The sequence below is a fragment of the Caretta caretta genome, chromosome 1 (assembly GCF_965140235.1).
Source record: "Caretta caretta isolate rCarCar2 chromosome 1, rCarCar1.hap1, whole genome shotgun sequence".
NCBI lineage: Eukaryota > Metazoa > Chordata > Testudines > Cheloniidae > Caretta > Caretta caretta.
This window is the reverse complement of record NC_134206.1, coordinates 347,212,568-347,235,997: the sequence shown is the minus strand read 5'-3', so window position 1 is coordinate 347,235,997 and position 23,430 is coordinate 347,212,568. Positions and strand designations below refer to the sequence as shown.

The window sequence follows — 23,430 nt, the reverse complement described above, 5'->3', positions numbered from 1 at the left end:
CTCATCCCAGACAACTAGCTCTGGGTATCTCAAAATGAGCACCGAAAAAACCAGACACCTAAAAGGAGTGGACATGTCTGAAAATTTTGGTCTGAAGCTCACTAAGTTTCCCCATCTGTAAAATGAAGATAAGATCCAACTCCTTGGAGAGTTGTTAGAATTAGATGGTGACTATAAAACATTTTGAAAATGAACAGCATGATACAAATATTATAATGAGAAAGCAAGATAATGTGGACACAGATTGGGTTATCAATGCGAAGGGGCTTGGCATGGCTAATTCCCATGATACATAAGCTAATAATCTGCTCATGAAAACTTCCTTTAAACATCTTGGTTGGGATGTTTAGCTTCTCTCCCCTACTGTCTACATATTTCTTCTCTCTCATTCTTTATTAGTGAAGGCGATTTGCATAAAAACAATATCTTCAAGTTGTTAGCTGGCTTGTGCGAAGTGAATTGGTGAGCTCCATTCCAGTTTCAGGTGTCCACGTACCAAAATCTTCCTCCACAAATGGCAGGCTCGCAAAAGCAGTCAATAAGTGACTAAGCCGTGTAGACTGGACTCCCTCTTCTCCTGGTAGAGGTGATCCCTTCTAGGTGACAGTTGAAGCACACCAATGGAATGAAGGAGAAAAAGCCTTGAATTTCTGCTACCCAACCTATACAAAGATGTCTTCAATCTCTAAGGCTGTCAGGCCAGCACCTTTCACCAACACTAAATTCAAAGATGTATCATTTTATTGAAAAGAAAAAAGGTACAAAGTTCAATTCATGGGTACACTACAGCTGCTTTGTGCTGTTCTGGCAATACAAAGCAATCCTAACAGAGAACCTAGTCCAGGATCTACGGTTTCTAATAATTCTCCTGCAAATATGATCAGGTCAGGACAGGGTACAAGTAAGGAGAACAAGAATTCTTGGTAGAAGGGAATTTTTAAAAGGCTTTTAAGCAATGTAGCCCTGTAGTTTCCAACTTCACACATGGTTCCTGAAGAAACATGCAGTGTCAAAGAAATACAGAGGATTAGGATTTTGGGTCAGGAATAAACACCAGGAGCAGGTGAACACAGAAAAGAAAGTCCCTATCCTATTGTCATGTAAATGTCAGGCATACTAAATAACAATGGAAAAATACAAAAAAATGTACAACATGGCAGCAGAAAGGTTTTGAAATACAATAGTTTTCAGACTTTTCCCTGGGGTATCAGCAGCTCTCTATCATTAGTAGGAGTTTACTGCATGAATCACACATGCACTGCTGAAAGATTAGATCTCTTGCAGTGTGGACATGATGAGCATCTGGTCTTTTCTCATCCATAGTACTTTTTATGATGCTGGTAAGTGTATGTCTCACTGCCTCTAAAGCTGCTCACACAAAGGCAGTGTGAATAAGCTCAGCACATCAAAAAAAAAAAAAAGTGTGGTTTTATGCCAGTATAAACCTTGCCCACATTGCTGATGAACTACTCACAGTCTCGCCTAATTCTAGTTGGCTGATCTGGTTGCAAAGGTGAAGAGCAGAGGATGCTGATAAGAATCAGAATAGCAAACAATGAACCTAACTGATGGGACTTTCAAGAGTTTGGGGAATCAGTTTAAGGCAGGGATTTTTTCCACTTAATTGCAGATACTGTTTAATCTCTTCTATAGTCTCCCACTGAGTAATCGTTCCAGAAGACAAGAGCTCGGAAGTGATTTTCAGGCTTACCACCCTTTCTTTTTATACATTTGTATACACCACTTATTCAGAACAAAAATAGTAGTGTTGGCAGTTTGAAATGCAAACTTGATTTAAAGTGCACTAACCACTTCACAATCTCACTGGGAAAAACACTTCAGTCTGCTCCTCAAAAGCACTAATGGGAAACAGATGCTTCATAATCTTAAAATTGTTGGGAGAAACTTCAAGATGATGCATTCTGAACAACAGCTACAAAAGAAAATTTGGTCCACCTGCTCTTAGAAGCCATCTGTTACTACAAAATGTTGTGGTCCACTGAGTAGGGAGCTGGATTGGGATTCAGGAAACAGGGCAGTCCCTAGCTATTCTGGGGCCCTACACAGCCACTCCCCCCCCCTCGCAGGGGGAGGGGGCCAGGCCTCCACAGAGCGGGTGAGGGGAGCTGGCTTGGGGGGAGAGGGGAACCACCCCCCAGCGCTCACTGGCGGCGCAGCTAGGGCCAGGCCGCTGTACTTCCCGCCGCCGGTGAGTGCAGGGCCAGCCCTGCTGCAGTCCTCAGGGGAGTGGGGGTGGGGGCCTTGGGACAGGGGCAGGGACCATGAGGAAGAGGCAGGGCAGGGGCTGGAGCAGCTACATTGGGCACCTGGAAATGTCGTGCCCCAAATTTCCTGGTGCCCTACGCAGCTGCGTACTTTGTGTATGGGTAGAGATGGCCCTGTCAGGAAACACTGATTTTAGTCTCTGCTCTTGCCTATGTGACCCTGGACAAGTAAGTTCACCTCTCTGTGCCTCTGTTTCCCCTCCCACCTTTTGTCTATCTTTGCTTTTGAGACCGTAAAATCTTCAGGGCAGGGATTGTCTCTTACCATGGGTCTATACGGGGCCTAGCACAATGGGGCTCTAATCTTACCTGCAGCCACTAGGCCTCACTGTAATTTTTTTTTCTAATTATGGCAATTTTTTATTACTGGGGGGTTTCTCTCTCTTCTTTCCTTATTTTTTGCATTAATTTTAAAAGGATACCCATCAAGTAGTTCTCTTTTTTTTTTTAAATGCTCCCATTAATTGTTGTACTCTTTTGAAGCTTGAAATTAAAATTTTTCTTCTACCAATTTAGCCCTTTTCCATTTGGCAAACATGTTTTTTTTCCTTGCATCTCTAACGGAGCTTAAAATTAATGAGTTTTTTGTTTAATGCTTAGATTGTGCACCAACATCACTGATATTAGCACGGTTCTCAACAAGTATAAAGGAGTTTTATACTGATTTTAGATTTATATAGTCCCTTTCACCTGAAAGACATCTAGAGTGCTTTACAAACTGGAAGCCAAAATTCTGCAATCTGAGTCTGTAGCAAGTCTCATCGAGGTATCCCATTACACCTGCTACTTGCATCCAAGGCAGAATTTGGATTTTAATCTATAAGCATCAATCACTTGCCACTGAGGTGCTGCCAAAACTGAGGTAAAATGATGGTTTTTGTTTCCCTTTTTTCTTTTTATAAGCACAGTGCAGATAAAAAACAATCTTAAGGCAAAACCAAGTTAACATAGATCAACCAAGTTAACATAGAGCTATCAGGGGAAGGGATAGCTCAGTGGTTTGAGCATTGGCCTGCTAAACCTAGGGTTGTGAGTTCAATCCTTAAGGGGGCCATTTAGGGATTTGGGGCAAAAATGGGGGATTGGTCCTGCTTTGAGCAGGGGATTGGACTAGATGACCTCCTGAGGCCCCTTCCAATCCTGATATTCTATGATCCCTGGCAGGTGTTTCTAAGCTGCTCCACAGTTTAGAACAGAAAGTGAAGAACAACATATAACTAAAACTGCAAGGAGAATTCTATCTGGCAGAGTGTTATAACACACTGAAATTTTCCCAGGGCCCAAGGATTAGCACCCGTACCCTTATAAAGAGTGCCAGGCAATATTTAATGATCAAACATGGCCAGGATTTTTGTATTATAATTCTGAAAAACAGGGCACCAGTAGAAGCAAAATGCACCCCAAACACCATACTGTGGAATTTTTAGTACTATTGAGCAGAAGAGAATCCAAATAAATACTACCACCACCTGTTGATCTGCTAGTACTTCTTACTCTATCTTCTAGATTTTCCCTGGAAGTCTCCCATCCAAATACTGATCAGGCCCAATTTGTTCAGCTTGCGAGGTATTGTATCATAGTCAAGGTACTACAGTTGCACTCCAACAGGTTATATGCATCTAGATAACTGGTCCATCTAGTTCAGTTATCATCTTACTTGATTATTTGAGAGAGAAGAAAACTCGAAGGTACTGTACTCCTAGGATGCCAATCACTGAAGTATTCAGAGTAACAGCCATGTTAGTCTGTATTCGCAAAAAGAAAAAGAGTACTTGTGGCACCTTAGAGACCAACCAATTTATTTGATCATAAGCTTTCGTGAGCTACAGCTCACTTCATCGGATGCGCATTGGATGGTTAGGCTCTAAGGCACCACAATCACTGAAGTATGTAGACATGAACCTAGAAAATCTTCAGTGATACATCTTGTTAATTGATCAAGATTATAAAATAGAAGAAAAATCCACCTGAACCCCATAAGCATTAGCCTTCACTGAATCTTAAAACTTTACATTGCAGGAGGGGTGTATATATTTTTGTTCCTGCTCACATAGCAGCAAATGTTGTTCATGCCCCTAAAATGACCTAATCCTCTTTTTAAATCAGCTGAACTGTAAGCCTCAGTGAGCCCCTGTGTCAGTGAACTCAAGTGGTTGATTGCACACTACATAGAAACCAATTAATTTTTTCAGATGCTTTTATCTCTTTGAACTTTAAGTGAATGTTAGAGCTTGTGAAACAGTAGATTGACATCCCAGGGCTAAAATAACTCTATCCACAGAAAAGCTATAACATGAGAACAGCCATGCAAACTTCTGCCATACCACCCTGCCAACATGGCTCAGTCCAACTTGAAGAGAGCACCTCTTGGAGTGAGAATAATCTTGTCTACAAAAAGAAAAGGAGTACTTGTGGCACCTTAGAGACTAACCAATTTATTTGAGCATAAGTTTTCGTGAGCTACAGCTCACTTCATCGGATATTTTTCCACTGTATGCATCCGATGAAGTGAGCTGTAGCTCACGAAAACTTATGCTCAAATAAACTGGTTAGTCTCTAAGGTGCCACAAGTACTCCTTTTCTTTTTGCGAATACAGACTAACATGGCTGCTACTCTGAAACCAATCCTGTCTATGTTATCCACTTAGCTCTTGAGCTGTCTTCCAAGTATATATCTTAAAGTCATAAGATAACTTAAATATCTTATGGTCTAGATCCTACATACTTCCAAAGAAAAACACAACACACCCAAACTAGGGTAATCATTACGTTTTCCACACCAGGCTGTTTTTTAAGAAATTATGTAAAATGCAAATAAGTTTCTTTTTGGATAAAAAACAGGAAACAAAAATAAAATGGGAAGTCTATAGATCTAGTCTGACTTTAAAAGATTAACAGCTTTGAGAGTATCTTCCTTCCTTGTACAGCTAGTCTGGCTGAAGTTGCATTTTTCAAGAGCAGCAGACAATCCACATTCACAAACACCATCCTCCAGGTTTCAGAGTAGTAGCCGTGTTAGTCTGTATCCGTAAAAAGAAGAGGAGGACTTGTGGCACCTTAGAGACTAACACATTTATTAGAGCATAAGCTTTCGTGGGCTACAGCTCACTTCATCGGATGCATACAGTGGAAAAATATAGTGGGGAGATTTTATATACACAGAGAACATGAAACAATGGGTCTTACCATACACATTGTAACAAGAGTGATCAGGAAAGGTGAGCTATTACCAGCAGGAGAGCGGGGGAGGGGGGGAACCTTTTGTAGTGATCATCAAGGTGGGCCATTTCCAGCACTTTACAAGAACAGTAGGAGGGGAAACAAACAAGGGGAAATAGTTTTACTTTGTGTAATGACACATCCACTCTCAGTCTTTATTCAAGCCTAAGTTAATTGTATCCAGTTTGCAAATTAACTCCAATTCAGCAGTCTCTCATTGGAGTCTGTTTTTGAAGTTTTTTTTGTTGAAGAATTGCCACTTTTAGCTCTGTAATCGAGTGACCAAAGAGATTGAAGTGTTCTCCGACTCGTTTTTGAATGTTATAATTCTTGATGTCTGATTTGTGTCCATTTATTCTTTTACGTAGAGACTGTCCAGTTTGACCAATGTACATGGCAGAGGAGCATTGCTGGCACATGACGGCATATATCACATTGGTAGATGTGCAGGTGAACGAGCCTCTGATAGTGTGGCTGATGTTATTAGGCCCTATGATGGTGTCCCCTGAATAGATACGTGGACACAGTTGGTAACGGGCTTTGTTGCAAGGACAGATTCCTGGGTTAGTGGTTCTGTTGCGTGGCGTGGGGATGCTGGTGAGTATTTGCTTCAGGTTGGGGAGCTGTCTGTAAGCGAGGACTGGCCTGTCTCCCAAGATCTGTGAGAGTGATGGGTCGTTCTTCAGGATAGGTTGTAGATCCTTGATGATGCATTGGAGAGGTTTTAGTTGGGGGCTGAAGGTGACGGCTACTGGCGTTCTGTTATTTTCTTTGTTGGGCCTGTCCTGTAGCAGGTAACTTCTGGGTACTCTTCTGGCTCTGTCAATCTGTTTCTTCACTTCAGCAGGTGGGTACTGTAGTTGTAAGAACGCTTGATAGAGATCTTGTAGGTGTTTGTCTCTGTCTGAGGGGTTGGAGCAAATGCGGTTGTATCGCAGAGCTTGGCTGTAGACGATGGATCGTGTGGTGTGGTCAGGGTGAAAGCTGGAGGCATGTAGGTAGGAATAGCGGTCAGTAGGTTTCCAGTATAGGGTGGTGTTTATGTGACCATCGCTTATTAACACCATAGTGTCCAGGAAGTGGATCTCTTGTGTGGACTGGTCCTGGATGGTGGGATGGACATTGTTGAAATCATGGTGGAATTCCTCAAGGGCTTCTTTTCCATGGGTCCAGATGATGATGTCGTCATCAATGTAGCGCAAGTAGAGTGGGGGCACTAGGGGATGAGAGCTGAGGAAGCGTTGTTCTAAGTCAGCCATAAAAATGTTGGCATACTGTGGGGCTATGCAGGTACCCATAACAGTGCTGCTGATTTGAAGGTATACATTGTCCCCAAATGTGAAATAGTTATGGGTGAGGACAAAGTCACAAAGTTCAGCCACCAGGTTTGCCGTGACATTATCGGGGATCCTCTCCATTAAATGAAAGAATACTGTTAATGAGACTAATCATTCAGAATTTCAAAAGCATCAGTTCAGTGCACTTAAGGCCATATGAAGAGAAACAGAAAGAGCCAAATCATGGACATTCTTTCAGCATTGGAGGAAACGACAATGTCATTAGTTTCTGTAAAGAGAACCTGTATATATGGATTGCATATACGCCATCTACATTTCATATGGAGTTTATGGAAATAGATATTAAATACACTATACTTCTCTACTGCTTTTCATCCAAAGATCTTAATGTACTTAAATAATCATGTCACACAATACCCTTTTGAAGGAGATGGATCATTTGATGATTACCTGTCCTGTTCATTCCTTCTGAAGCACCTGGTATTGGCCACTGTCGGAAGACAGGCTACTGGGCTAGATGGACCTTTGGTCTGACCCAGTATGGCCATTCTTATGAAATATTATCCTCATTTTACAGATGGGGAAACATAGGCAGAGGCTGGTTAGGTAACATGTCCAAAGACACACAGTTAATGGAAGAGTCAGAAATAGAACCAGGAGTTAAGTATCAAAGTATTCTTCCACTGCACAGTTAACTTGGGCTCTTACTTCAGTATTGACTCAAACTCCACTCCTGTCCACACACAAAATCCTCATGAAAGTTTAGTGGTGCTTTCCATCTGGACAAATTAGCCCAGATTGTTGGAACATATTAAAGAAGTTCTGTATTAAAATCACAAATGAGTTTGATTCCCCATAGCTTAAATTCCAGGGTATTACTAATTAAGAGGGAGGTCTCTTGGTTTTTGGCTGCTAATTGTGTTAGTACATCCTAAGACAGAGTCTGTTCTCAAAGCAATACTTTGTAACAACAGAAACAGCACACAGAGACTCCCCATCCTTTTGTTGTATTTATCTCGCTTTGTTAACAATTGTGATTAAAATAGAGATAGAGGATGTATGTGGATGGATGCTTGGTGTGGATAATAAATGAATGATCAGGGAGGTGCCAGCCTAAGAATCCAGTGTCCATCGGCCGAAGAAGGCGTCAAGTGGAAACAACCAGAGGACCCCCGGAGGGCAGACTGGAATCCACCCAACAGCCTCAAGGATGGGAGAACGGAAGAACAAGATAACATCTGGCAGCACGGAGCCGTCAGGAATGTGCCATCTGCTGATTGATTCAGCAACAGCATGATGAAGCAATTCCCATAGACTGGCGTAGGAATAAATTCCTATAAAAATGGACTCTAGAAACTGAGAACTTTTGGGTCTAATTCTGCAAACCAACTTCCAGGAACATCAGATGAGCATCTGACAAGGCCCTGCTCCCTCCTCGTGTCCAGGCCACCTGGCCAGTGGTTGACATGAGCAACTCTAAGGCTGGTAATTATGATAACAACCTTGCAGAACCTGTGTATGTATTATAGCTATAACTAACTGTTTACTATGATTCTTTCTGTAGTCACAATAAATGTGGCATTCTGCCTTTTCCCCTTTAAGATCCTGCTGGTTTTTATTTTATTGGTATAACAAGATGGGGGCATAGGTTAAAGCTCAGGTGCTGCTTTAATTCATGCTGGTAACCCATCCACCTCACAGAGAGGAGGATGCAGGCTAAGTCATCTGAGTGCTGACTGTCTTCCAATACATTCCCACAATTCCCTCTGTGTGCCCAGAAAGACAGAAAGGTTCTCCCAGAATTCACTGGGAAAGAATCAGTGGCTCTCAGCTTACTGAAGCACAGAGTGCCATTAACGGACATGTGAGGAATCAGTAACTCGGGTATGATTTTGCAGTGTGGCTCCTCACACACAGGCACTCAAACTTGGGTGCCAATCACTAGTCTAACTCTGGAGTAACTCAGCAATGAAGATGTCTTCCCCTATCCCCAATCTCCTGCACTAATCACTAACCCATACTTCCCTCCTATGTATAACAGGATGACTACAGGCAAGTATCGGAAAAAGATATGTACATACTGGAGGGAGCACACTTTTTACAATTTAACTTTTCTGCGATCCCCAGCTATGAAATAATACAACAGATTAAAGTGCAGAAGGATTGTCTTTTTCTTAAAGACACAGGACTGGCAGACAGTAGGTATGGATTCTGTTTTGAAAGACTTCTTTTGTGCGTTTGGCCAATCACTTCATCTCTCTGCATCTCAGTTTCCCCACCTATAAAATATTTCATGCAGGTTTTGCCAACTAAACTACTTGATGTTTGTATCAGAGTAGCAACCATGTTAGTCTGTATCCACAAAAAGAACAAGAGTACATGTGGCAGCTTAGAGACTAACACATTTATTAAAGCATAAGCTTTCGTGGGCTACAACCCACTTCATCGGATGCATATGTTCCATTCTATGCATCCGATGAAGTAGGTAGGCTGTAGCTCACGAAAGCTTATGCTCTAATAAATTTGTTAGTCGCCAAGGTGCCACAAGTACTCCTCTTCTTTTTGATGTTTGTAATGCATCTTGAGAACCTTGGATCCTATTGGGATCCGGGAAGCAGGCGGGCGAAGCCCATCCACTGCTAACGGATGCCCCCCCAGCCTAAGAGGGGGATCCACAGGTCCTGGACATTGAGAACCTTGGATGGAAGGCAATGCAAATGGAGAGTTATCAATATCACAAAAAGAAGAAATCTGGTAAAGACTTTACCTGGAGGCAGGATACCTGACCCAACAGGCACTCTCCAATTCAAAAGATGTAGAGTCGTGATGTTTCTTGGTTTTCTAGTGCAGCATGGCATTGCACACCCTGATAGCACACAGCTGACAAGATGACTGGCATATCAGACAGGTGATATTTCAGCAGGATCTAACTAAATGCTGGTGTTACTCTGAAGGGCCAGAGGGTGTGGGTATCTGGGCGGGGGGGGGGGGTTGGGGGACTGCAGCTTGGCTGTCGGGGTGAGGGGTATCTGGGCTCTGGGGGAGGGAGGGGTTGTGGGTGTCTGGCCCCCCGGCTGGGCTCTGGAGGGAAATGGGGCAGAGAAACAGGAACTGGGTTGTCATAGAGGTTTCTTTAAATCTCTACTCCTGGGAGAATTTTTGTGTGTGTCTGTATTTTTACAGACATACTTGCTGACAGGTATTTTGAAATAAATTACCAAAATAATTGGAACTAGAGTGATAACTTAGTGTTATTTTGACAAATAAAAATTGCAGAATCTTGTTGAATTTTAAAATATTGTGCTCAGGATTTTTATTTTATTCCGCACAGAATGCCCCCAGGAGTAACATAATAGTGTAACCTTTGGGTGGGCTAGACTAGAGTACACTTCGTTGCTCTTCTCCAGTGCCTAAAAAAAAACCCCAACTCCCATAGAAAAGTAGCTGGAGACCCAGAGTTCAGTCTCTACTAAGGATTTTCAGCAAGGATTGCACAGGCTCAAACTCCCCACATTCAAGTCCCAAAAGGAACTAAAAAATGAATTTAATTAAACAACTTTATAAAATTTTATGATAAATAATTATCTAATTTTTACAGCATAATATGGTATTTTATAATCCACAGGCATTATCTTCACAGTCATATGTAAACATAAATAAAGAAAAATTAAAATCTGAACAGTTTAGTCCCCACAGAACCACAGTGAGAAGTAACAGAGAATTCCCAAAAACTTAGGTTCAGTTCACCTAAGTCTCAGTCTTTGATCACCAAATCTATACAGTCTGCTGAGTCTAAAACAACATCATCTTCCCTCCACTTGCTTGTAGAAATCTTCAGTTGGAATCCATGCAGACTCTTCCTCTGCTGAAATCACTGTTAGCCAGCCAGCTAACTGATTAACCCATCACTCCATTAAGTATATAGATATAAAAAAAACTGCTGCAAAATGCTTCAGAGTTAGGGACGACAGCCTGCTTTCTGCTCCTGGGCTCAGCTTCTCCCAACTCACCCAGGGCACATGGCCCCCTGCAAAGCAGCTACCCTGACCGCTTGCCCTCATGGAGTGTGACGCCAGTAACAGGGAACCTATCGGAGCATACCCAAAACTACCACACCCAATTCCAGAAGCTTCTGGATGTGGGGTGCTAAATCTGCCTAGCAACAATGACTCAGACACAACTCACTCCTGCCTCCCACCAATAGGTCTCTTAAAGAGATATCTCCCTATTAGGCACATGGGTTACAACAGAATCGAGCACTAACAGTGAATATTACTGGGAAGCATTCAGACATCTACAGGAAAAATAAGTCAGGTCATTTGAGCTGATAGAAAAAAATTAATACCGTCTTACATTTTTCACAAGGGTGCCTCTCCACCCCCTACATATATACACAAATGTATGTATGTATGCATGCTGCTAGAAAAACAGCTACTTCATAATATATTACACATGCACACACACTATTAGAGGACATGTTATCCGTGTGAAAAATTGTAGAGGCATGGGACACACTGCATAAGCATTAATATATTTCATTCATCTTTGACTGCATCACCTGACTTCACTTCTGCCACTAATCCATCTTCTCACAATTTCTTCCATCCTTCCTAACCCCTGAACACATTGAAACAAACACTGATTTTTTTAAAAACAATCTGCCAAAGAAATGTTTCCTCTTCTTCCTCACAAAAATGTGGAATTTCAGTCCTTAAATTATTGCTGTTCAAGAACCAGAATGGACACAATTTAGTTATAGGCCAGTAAAGGTTTTCTATACCTAAAAGTGTCAACTTTAAAGTCCACTATCTTATGAACATAAACAGCAGGTGGCTTGGGGGAGGGGGCCTAACTCCCCCTCCCCCCATGTCTATCTCTGCCGCTGGGGCATAGAGCTTCAGGAGCAGTCTAGAGTGTTGCTCCAGCAGATGAAATACAGGACATCGCTATGCTCCAGCATGTCAGAAATAACCACTGCACTTTCTCAGCCTGCCAATTCTGCTCCGCTCCAGGCCACCCCGTGTGCACAACCCAGTCAACACTGCCTGAAACTTGTAGTCCCCTCAGGGGACTAGGCTCCCTGCCTCTAACCAGCTATCTTCAGGCTCTGCACACAAACTACCACAAGGCCAACTGGGAGGCTAGATCACAGGGAGTTATTTATCCTTCCCACCCCCATCTTCCCCACCACCACCAAACAAACCATCTTATCTCCTACTCTTTTTATATGCCACATTTTACCTGGTTTCGTTTGGCATTAAATTAAAAACAGTGACAACTAAAATGAATGTCAAGGACACCACTGCCAAGCAGCTCTGACTAATGTTTGACCTGAGCTCCAAGAAGTTGTTAAGAATGGCCTCGTGTATGATGTGCCCAGAGGAAAGAAACTTTTCAGTTTTTTTAGCAGGGATGAAAGAAAGTTTTCCAGACCTCACCATGTTGTTCAAAACTTTACAAATGAGAACTGATACGCCAGATACTTAAAATAAACTAAATGATATATATCTTAAAAGGGGTTTTAAACCATCATCTCTCATCCTACTCTAATAGCAGAAGAGTCCCTTTGAAGACAACATGAGTCTTGCCTGCTTGAAAAGTGCAGAGTCAAGCCCTTCAGCTGTGAGCAGCAAAAGCCAACGGGCCAGGGAGGGGATCCGGGCCCGGCCCTGCGGGGCAGGAACTGCTGCTGAGTATGGGGAGGACTCGCTTTCTAACCCCACCTTAGGGGCCTCCCCTCCATAGGAGGCTGAGATAAAGACAGTGACCTCCCCCACTCCACACACACACACTGGAGAGTGGGGCCTCATAAAAGAGGCTCCTCCCACACACCCACTGGAGTGAGGGCCTCCCCCCATCCCATGCACCTAGCCACCAATGCTTGTGACCCTGCAGTGCAATAAATAGGAGCTCTCTACAAACAGAAATAGGGAAGACTCCCAGCTTCCCATGACTATCCAGCACTTATTTCCAGCCCCAGATGGGCACAAGATTATGGAGTTTGAATTGCTGTCATTTTTATGTGCAGAAAAGCTATTTTAGGTCATTTCTGGAGGGTGTTATGGCTCCCTCTGAGCTCTGAACAGTCAGGCTTATAGCAACTAAGCATCACAGGTGGTAGATGACAAGAAACAGTCCCAATAACAAAGTTTAAAGCTCTCTCACTTGATTCTTCTGTCACGGAGGAGACACACTCGGTTGGGGAGAGTATAAAGGTTTTCTCAATTTTATAGTTCACCATTTATGAGGGATGCAACCATCACCAACTCTTGCCGATAAGGGAAAATTACTTGCCTTGTATTTCTGCTTCTCCGGCAATAACATTGTGCAAGATTCTCACTCCTGGGCCTCTGTTCCCTAGAGTGAGACTGGCAGAACTGCCAAAGCTCTTAAAGGTTTTTTGGCCCTCAAGGGCCAAGATAGCATAGCCAGAGCATGAACTAGGCACTCTATTGCCATCCACAAGCTTAACCATTGCCACTAACCTGTTCCAGTCAGCTCTAATTGCACAAGGTTTTTAAAATTTGTGACGGTCACTAGCCTGGGGCTGAATATTATCTATCCTGAGGTTTGGGCAGGTATAATAACAAAGGGAAGGAGGGTTAAAATTCACATCGGGAGAGAAAGAAACGTGTGTGGGTCAAACTGATTCTTTATAAAGAGCCTGTTTGAAGATGCCTAGAGGGCTAGAAAGAGGCCCGGGGAAAAGAGATTAATTGGCAAAGAGCTGGTAAGCCAGTCAAAACTACTTAATAAGTCACACATGGTGTATGCAGTTATCCATACCTATATATGTAGAGACAGTTATCACACACCACTGTGCAGTTAAACTGAACAACAAAGAAAATGCTTTGAGCAGGGGGTTGGACTAGATGACCTCCTGAGGTCCCTTCCAACCCTGATAGTCTATGAAATAAAACATGGAACTTTCTATAATCCTTTACAGCAGAGTATACCACAATTTAGAACAAAAGTTGAAGAGTCTTCAGAGAAAATATGCAGGCAGCAGCTCCAGCCTGAGTGTCTCAGCTGACTGCAATGAAGGCATGCTGACAAAAGGAGACAGGTGGTTTCAGTTGTGACACTCTATGTGACAGGAAAATGTGATAAGGTAACAACACTGAGTTAAATGTTACTGTTTGAAAGCTTTTGATAACATCATTTGGTAACTTGGCAGGTAACTTGTATCACCTCTTCACGTACCATAAAGATGAAGCCAAAACAGACGTTGATTGCTGGGGTTTATGTGCTTTGGGACCCAGCAGTCCATTATAGCAACACGGACACTTACCCAACAATAAAGACAAATTCCAGCATGTATGCTTCTTGAGCCTCTATAGGAATGAATTTTCTGGCAAATTGTCAGCAAAAATTGCTGGTCTAAACTGAGTGCATGACTGTTTGAGAGATCCTTACCTGCAAGACATCCTGGATCTTCACCCACACATCTGCCATGTCATACAATTTGACATCACCATCATACAGGCTGGATGGAAAGGCCACGGTCTGCCGAAGATGTCCCAGCACCACAGAGTGAGCAGCCGCTACAGCATTGAATTTGTCAAAGAGAAGTTCAAGCAGTTCCAGAAGTAAACTAGAAGGAAGGACAAATGCATTGAAGACCATAAAGCATTCTGATAACATAGTAATGAAGGCCCTACAAGTACCTTAGATAGACATAGTGGGAGGCAGGGGCTTATCTGTTTTCTTCCCCTCTCTTAAATTGAGAGAGAAGGTAAGTCTCATTTACTTACACACACAGACTCAAAATAATATGGTATTCAACGGTTTCGTGACATTTTGGATTATGGGATGAACAGTATGAAAGAATTTAAAAACCTACATGAAAGATCAGAAACCAGAAGTATCAGGGCTTATCAGCTGTGTCAATCATCAAAATTTTATTATTACACATAAGGTGTTATAGCTAGACCCTCATCTAGGTGTACAGCACATTAGCTGTTCCCTGTGGCTTCTTTACTGCCCAATTATTGTAATTAATGTGCCATTGCAAAAGCCTGTAACTATTGTGTGACAAGACAATGACTTACCACAACTGATATTATTTAGAAGAAAATGTCAATTAAGTTTGTTGCTGTTATGAAGTTATACAAACACCCCCAGGCCCAAAGATAGTGGTCCCCTCACATATGTCACTTAGCCATCTTGGACAAAAACATTCTCTTGACCTTACAGCACAGACACAAAAGGTAAAAGCAGGACATTACCAACAGAAATGTCTATTCCAGATAGCTCACTATAGAACGTAATCCTTCAAATGTATCCCTCTAATTTAAGTACCACATGGGCAACTGCCAGAGTTCTCAGATGGGGTATGCAGCTAATACACATTACCAGTGTCAAACACAAAGCTCATGGTTAAGGAGAAAAGCTTTTTGATTACACTGAAAGGACAATCACACTGATGTGATTGGAATAACAGAGACTTGGTGGGATAACTCACATGACTGGAGTACTGTCATGGATGGATATAAACTGTTCAGGAAGGACAGGAAGGGCAGAAAAGGTGGGGGAGTTGCACTGTATGTAAGGGAGCAGTATGACTGCTCACAGCTCAAGTATTAAACTGCAGAAAAACCTGAGTGTCTCTGGATTAAGTTTAGAAGTGCGAGCAACAAGGGTGATGTCGTGGTGGGAGTCTGCTATAGACCACCAGACCAGGGGGGTGAGGTGGATGAGGCTTTCTTCAGGCAACTCACAGAAGTTACTAGATCACAGGCCCTGGTTCTCATGGGAGACTTCAATCACCCTGATATCTGCTGGGAGAGCAATACAGCGGTGCACAGACAATCCAGGAAGTTTTTGGAACGTGTAGGGGACAATTTCCTGGTACAAGTGCTGGAGGAACCAACTAGGGGAAGAGCTCTTCTTGACCTGCTGCTCACAAACCAGGAAGAATTAGTAAGCAAAAGTGGATGGGAACCTGGGAGGCAGTGACCATGAGATAGCCGAGTTCAAGATCCTGACACAGGGAAGAAAGGAGAGCAGCAGAATATGGACCCTGGACTTCAGAAAAGCAGACTTTGACTCCCTCAGGGAACTGATGGACAGGATCCCCTGGGAGAATAACACGAGGGGAAAAGGAGTCCAGGAGAGCTGGCTGTATTTTAAAAAATCCTCATTGAGGTTACAGGGACAAACCATCCCGATGTGCAGAAAGAATAGTAAATATGGCAGGCGACCAGCTTGGCTTAACAGTGAAATCCTTGCTGATCTTAAACACAAAAAAGAGGCTTACAAGAAGTGGAAGATTGGACAAATGACCAGGGAAGAGTATAAAAATATTTCTCGGGCATGCAGGAGTGAAATCAGGAAGGCCAAATCACACTTGGAGTTGCAGCTAGCAAGAGATGTTAAGAGTAACAAGAAGGGTTTCTTCAGGTATGTTAGCAACAAGAAGAAAGTCAAGGAAAGTGTGGGCCCCTTACTGAATGAGGGAGGCAACCTAGTGACAGAGGATGTGGAAAAAGCTAATGTACTCAATGCTTTTTTTGCCTCGGTCTTCACAAACAAGGTCAGCTCCCAGACTGCTGCACTGGGCAGCACAGCATGGGGAGGAAGTGACCAGCCCTCTGTGGAGAAAGAAGTGGTTCAGGACTATTTAGAAAAGCTGGACGTGCACAAGTCCATGGGGCTGGATGTGCTGCATCCGAGAGTGCTAAAGGAGTTGGCGGATGTGATTGCAGAGCCACTGGCCATTATCTTTGAAAACTCATGGCTATCGAGGAAAGTCCCAGACGACTGGAAAAAGGCTAATGTAGTGCCCATCTTTAAAAAAGGGAAGAAGGAGGATCCTGGGAACTACAGGCCAGTCAGCCTCACCTCAGTCCCTGGAAAAATCATGGAGCAAGTCCACAAGGAATCAATTCCGAAGCACTTAGAGGAGAGGAAAGTGATCAGGAAGTCAGCATGGATTCACCAAGGACAAGTCATGCCTGACTAATCTAATTGCCTTCTATGACGAGATAACTGGCTCTGTGGATGAGGGGAAAGCAGTGGACGTGTTGTTCCTTGACTTTAGCAAAGCTTTTGACATGGTCTCCCACAGTATTCTTGCCAGCAAGTTAAAGAAGTATGGGCTGGATGAATGGACTATAAGGTGGACAGAAAGCTGGCTAGATTGTCGGGCTCAACGGGTAGTGATCAATGGCTCCATGTCTAGTTGGCAGCTGGTATCAAGTGGAGGGCCCCAAGGGTCGGTCCTGGGGCCGGTTTTGTTCAATATCTTCATAAATGATCTGGAGGATGGTGTGGATTGCACCTTCAGCAAGTTTGCAGATGACACTAAACTTGGAAGAGAGGTAGATATGCTGGAAGGTAGGGATAGGATACAGAGGGACCTAGACAAATTGGAGGATTGGGCCAAAAGAAATCTGATGAGGTTCAACAAGGACAAGTGCAGAGTCCTGCACTTAGGACGGAAGAATCCCATGCACCGCTACGGACTAGGGACCGAATGGCTCGGGAGCAGTTCTGCAGAAAAGGACCTAGGGGTTACAGTGGACGAGAAGTTGGATATGAGTCAACAGTGTGCCCTTGTTGCCAAGAAAGCCAATGGCATTTTGGGATGTATATGTAGGGGCATTGCCAGCAGATCGAGGGACGTGATCGTTCCCCTTTATTCAACACTGGTGAGGCCTCATCTGGAGTACTGTGTCCAGTTTTGGGCCCCACACTACAAGAAGGATGTGGAAAAATTGGAAAGAGTCCAGCGGAGGGCAACAAAAATCATTAGGGGACTGGAACACTTGACTTATGAGGAGAGGCTGAGGGAACTGGGATTGTTTAGTCTGCGCAAGAGAAGAATGAGGGGGGATTTGATAGCTGCTTTCAACTACCTGAAAGGGAGTTCCAAAGAGGATGGCTTTAGACTGTTCTCAGTGGTAGGAGATGACAAAACAAGGAGTAATGGTCTCAAGTTGCAGTGGGGGAGGTTTAGGTTGGATATTAGGAAAAACTTTTTCACTAGGAGGGTGGTGAAGCACTGGAATGCGTTACCTAGGGGGTTGGTGGAATCTCCTTCCTTAGATATTTTTAAGGTCAGGCTTGACAAAGCCCTGGCTGGGATGATTTAGTTGGGGCTTGGTCCTGCTTTGAGCAGGGGGTTGGACTAGATGACCTCCTGAGGTCTCTTCCAACCCTGATATTCTATGATTCTATGACAAGTCTAGGAAGGTAGAGAAGCACAGTACAACAGGTCTATGGCTTGTCTGTACATTATACTAAAAATAGAGATGGGCTGAAACAAAGTGCCTGATTAAAAACTCTGACCTTTAGAAAGCTTGGATCCTGAACTGAACTTCATTGTTGCCCTGATCTGTACCACATCCCGGACCCAAACACCTTTATAAATACCAGAAAAGTTCAAATCTGGACCCAGATCTGAAATGTGCAGCTCTAGTCTCTCTCATATGAAACAAAATATAAAATCCTGTACTGCAAGGCATTCCATTTTGTGGTACCAGGAGCTTTTCCCTTCACCTTTAATGTTAGGAAATGCCTACAAATTAGTAGCAGGTAAAAGTGACAGCCTGGGGATGATGTAGAACAGAAATACTGCTTTTGAAGATGGGTGTATACTGAACAAGGTGTTTGTTATAGAAGCCAGGAGTCTGTATGCGCATTTGGGAACTAGGATATTTGGGTGGTAAGGCATGTGTAGTTGTATATGTTGCCTTACGTTAACTGACTGCATGTATTTGAGCAATCTTAACTTTCAATAAAGTTGTTTGTATGGGAACTTCCACTGTTTTTCAAGTTAGCAACAGTACCTTAAATAGCTTTGGAATACAAGTTGTGGAGGAGAGTAGCCCTCTTCTGCTACAATAGGTCTTTGCACGTGTGTGTTGTATGTGTTTACCAGGGGAAAGCATCAACGTTCAACCCCTGGGATATGGATGAGGAGGAGAAGGCAGTGGAAAGAAGGCTTTAGTCTAAATAACATCTGCACATTATTTATTTATTTGTTAGTTATTTATAGTTTATTTATGCATAAAGCAACCAATAAGAATCTTTTTTGGGGGGAAATCATAGAATCAGATTCTTACTGGTTGCTAACCACTAAAACATCTTGATTTGCAACTAAATATAGTTTTTACACTATTTGGTTCTTTTTTCTGCAAACCAGGAAGACACACTCTCTCTATACACATTTATTTAATCAATTAGATTTCTTAACATATATTTTAGGCACACGCACACATATATATATATATATATATATATAGCTTAAGATTTTGATTCCTAATTTGTACAATTTATGTTAGACAATGGAGAATGATGCATTTCTCATTTACTAGATGATTAATTTTTTACTTGTAATTTGTGTCAAGCTACATTTGAATGGAAATTGGGATTTAATTAAAAATGCACAAAAACAGCATTTTAAGATGGTGTTATTTTACTAATAAAAATAACCTTAATTATTCTGGATACATAAGAAAACAGTAAGTTTATCAAACACAAAATGTTGGGTTGCAAGAGACCGCAAGAAGTCATTAAGTCCAACCCCCTATACAGTGGCAGGACCAAATAAACCTAGACCATCCCTGACAGGTGTTTGTTCAACCTGTTTTTAAAAACCTCCAATGATGGGGATTCCACAACCTCCCTTGGAAACCTATTCCAGAGCTTATATACCCTTATAGTTCGAAAGTTTTTCCTAATATCTAACCTAAATTAAAATGTTTTACATTTAAAATTAACTGCTTTATTAACCAAAGGACGTAGTAACAGCAATTAGTGAATTGAACTGGTTGTTTCTGGTCACCCTGTCCTTCAAAATTTTAGAACTAATAGGTGTCATCTCCTCCCACCCGTTATTTACTCAGAGGTAGGAAGAGGAAAACAAGCTTGCCAGCTTTTTTTCAACTCCCAGTCAGTTTCTCAATTTTGAATGAACTAGTCAAGAACTGAATAAACTGAAGAAAATATTCTCTCTGCATATGCAGAAGAGGCTAGTGCTGTCAAAAGCTGGTTTAGCACTTCAACCAACTCTGGTTCCTGGTGCTTGGCCAGCGACTTCCAACCATTTTGGTGGCCTGACTTTCTTTAAAACTTCGGCAGGAAATAAGTACATCTTGAATATATTTCTATTTAATTTAAATGACTTTAAGAGATTTTAGTAATTTTAGGCCTTAATATAAGTTGTCATAATTTCAAATTTAAATAGGTTTATGTTTCAAAAGTGAGCTTTATTTAATTTTAATTTTAAAATCCAATTTCTAAAATCCAATTTTTTAAAAAAGCATCTACTTTATCCATCCTGAAAACAGAGCTTCTATTTCTGATAAAAACAACAAGGAGTACGGTGCCACCGGACTCCTCGTTGTTTTTGTGCATACAGATTAACACGGCTCCCCTCTGATATTTCTGATAGGCAGCTTCTCCATCAGATAGACAACCTAAGGCTTGGGAGAGCTGAGCCTCAGTTTGATAGACCTTATTAGGTACAAAAGATAGGGGCTCACTTTAGCAGGCGCAAGTGAGGAGGCAAAAAGGCAGCAAGGGTGAGGAACTGGTAAGGGTGGAAGCCAGAGAACCAGGGTGCCAAATATGACATGGAGGCAGAATTTGCGAGGGTTTGGCATTTTCATATTGAAAGGACTTATACCCTGCTTTGCGCGGAAAACTGAAGGCAACCTTAATTTGAAGCCGATGGGCACCTTCATAATTAAACATACATAATTGTGAAAATTTATCAGCCCAGGCACAAAATCGATTCACCTGCCATTACCATGGCAACAATGAAGCCAAATAATAATTTAGTCACCCATAGAAAAAAGAAAAAAGTTGTTTGCCCCAAGCAAGCACAATTTTGCAAGTCTGGATTAAATAGGTTAGACAGACGTCAGATATAAGAAAATATAAATGAGAGATGTGTTTGTAATAAAAAGGGATTAAGTCAACTTGTTTGCAGAATTTAAAACTGTTCACCCTGTTGGCACTCAATGATATTATGCATTGAACAAAAAGGTATTTATATTTTTTCTTAATTACAAGTGCCTTCATATTCTCACATTATGGCATGGGTTGATTGGAAGCTCCCAACTGGCACTCTCTGTGACAGTCATCATTTTAGCTAATGAACTACCATACGTCCTTCTCCCATTTAAACAGTTCCCATCCTTTCCAGTTCTCCTTGTAGTCAAGTCCCCTGAAGCTTCTAATCATGTTTAATTGCCCTTTTTCTGGACCTTTTCTAAATCTCTTAGGCCATTTTGAGACAAGGTGACTGAAAATTAATGCAGTGCGGGTTAAAGAGACAACATAAAGCATCACAAAAATAGTTCACTCCAAAGGCATAAGTTGTGGGGGAGGGTCTTTTTGGAGCAAGTGACCTGAGCAGAACAAATATCTGCAATGACAAAGGGCTGCTCGGGCAGTTTGTCAGTTCAAGTTCTCAGCATCCACTCACCAAGAAATACATAAACATGTCGACAGAAAGTGACACATGCCCTGAGGCAACTCCTATTGTCTGGGCAATAAAAGAGAATGAGTCCATAGGAAGTGACTGCTGACACTTACATGAGGTCACCAATGATAATGCATGCACTTTACCAGTGATAACGTCCTTTGCTTAGTTCAGGGTAATTTGGAGTTCGATGTTTTGTTTTGTTTTTGCTGTTCAAGCCTCAGCAACAAGAGTTGGTAAAAACAAGTAAGGAAATTTCCTAAGACCTCTGAAAGGAAAAGCTGCATGGGTTTGGTAATGAGATAGTTATTATGCCTGCTCAGTGAGTCGGATCTTCAATCGATGTAAAACCTCATAGCTCAGTTGAAGACACTGGAGCGATGACAATTTACACAGCCAGAGGATCTGGCCCAATATCTTTGTCTATCAGTAGTAATGTTACCAGTCTTCTCAAACTAAAACTAATACAATAGTTTTACTCTTTCACTATACCTTGTCCTTCATAGCCAGGTCAGAGATTTCTGTAGATACTATTTACAATCTAATGAACTGCTCACGAAGGAGATAAAATCAGAACCTTTTCTCCACAAAGTAATTGTTCAAGGGAATGCACAAACTGCTAGAAATATTAAAGAACCCAGGTACTGTTCTAAACACCAGTGGTAGTGATAAAGGTTGGAAGAGAGACTAGCTACAGAAAAGCCAAGATCAGTTCCAACTATGTGGAGATTCCACAGTAGTTCTACACAACTACATTGCAGTCTACAGTTTTGATAATTTCTACAACTGCTTAAGCAGAGTAAACCTCCTACTTCCCTCTAGTGGTTAATGGTGCCCTCAACCTGCTTATCTCCAGCGGAGGTGAACGCAGGGTAGGGTGAGATTGAGGTATATCATGGTCAATTACAGAGAAAATGCATTCCCCCCCAAAAAAAATTTATCTGTATGTAGTAGTATATAAACGGCTTTTAAAAATTGTGTATTCTGTAAACGCATTGTGAATTAATATTTCAGAACAGTATGGAAGTTATAGAGTTTACTAGGCTAGGCTAATGATAGGCAGAAAAATAAAATATTCAACAGTGAGATTAAAGTACCACACCTTTTCATAATCCAAACTGGGGCACTGTCAAATTAGGAAACTCTAGGGCTGTGCTCCAGAAGTGTAACTTTTTCTCATGGAATGACAGAATTTAAATCATTTTGATGAGAAGTTCCTAAAGGAATTACTCTAGAATTTCCAAACACAGACTTCCTGGCCTCCAGCCCAAGCAGAAGGGGACATGACACTTTTCAAAGGGAAAGAATACCAGTCAGTCTTTCAACAGTCAGCACCCAGTCTTGGAAAAACAGACAATACAAGTTATGTGCACATCTGGTTACTGCAAGCTGCCCATAAGAAGTTTAATTATAGATTCAGATCCTTTGGGCTTTTCATCTTTTTTAGTCATCTTTATTAGTCATTTTATTTGTTAGTAGTAATCATTTTTATGGATATCTTCTACGTACAGTAGCTGAAGACAGACAATGAGCTCGGATATGAAAGACACCAAAGGGTATTCATATCCGATTCTAGCTTTAAGATGAACTAAAACATATTATACCCGCCAAGTCCTGAGATGAAGAACCTACCATCATTAAAAACCTTAACAACATTTAAACAGTGTTGAGAGGCATACTCTACACATCTTTAACTTTTTACAGAATTTGGCTCTTGTGGGGGAAAAAAAGAACCTTTGGCTTTTAAGACAGGAGTTGTCACTTACTCAATTAAAAACGTAGCTAATTTGTCTAGGTTGGCTGCGTTTCCCAACTGTCTACATGTGATTTCTGTTAATTGGGGACTCTTACATTTTATTTCATTTGTTTTTCTAAAGATTTTAAATTCACCTTTTAAAAACAGGAGATGCCTTATGGAAAACATTGCATATCATTCTGTTTATTAACAATTCTCCCTCTGCCCTTATCGGAGGATGATTCCTCCATCATTTTTTATATTCTTGGGAGGTCTGCATGGAAACAAAACCCATGTGTCTTAGGAGCTCATCAGCTGCTGATGATCATTCATTCATATCAACTTTTATAAAACCATGTGCCCAGTGCCCAGACCTCTGGGTACATTAACACAATTAAAAAAATTATTACCTGATCCTGCAAAAAGCTAAATGGGACTTAGTTTCCCAAGTCACTGGGG

The 23,430-nt window shown here is 41.9% G+C and overlaps 1 protein-coding gene across 1 annotated transcript in view; it reads right to left on the bottom strand.

Moving 5' to 3' along the window:
- EXOC4 (exocyst complex component 4) overlaps nucleotides 1-23,430 on the bottom strand; it is a 599,812-nt gene that overhangs the window by 491,275 nt on the left and 85,107 nt on the right. Inside the window, exon 7 of the mRNA XM_048836703.2 lies at nucleotides 14,219-14,396. Within this exon, the coding sequence (XP_048692660.2) occupies nucleotides 14,219-14,396 (178 nt within the window). The remainder of the gene's footprint in view (nucleotides 1-14,218; nucleotides 14,397-23,430) is intronic.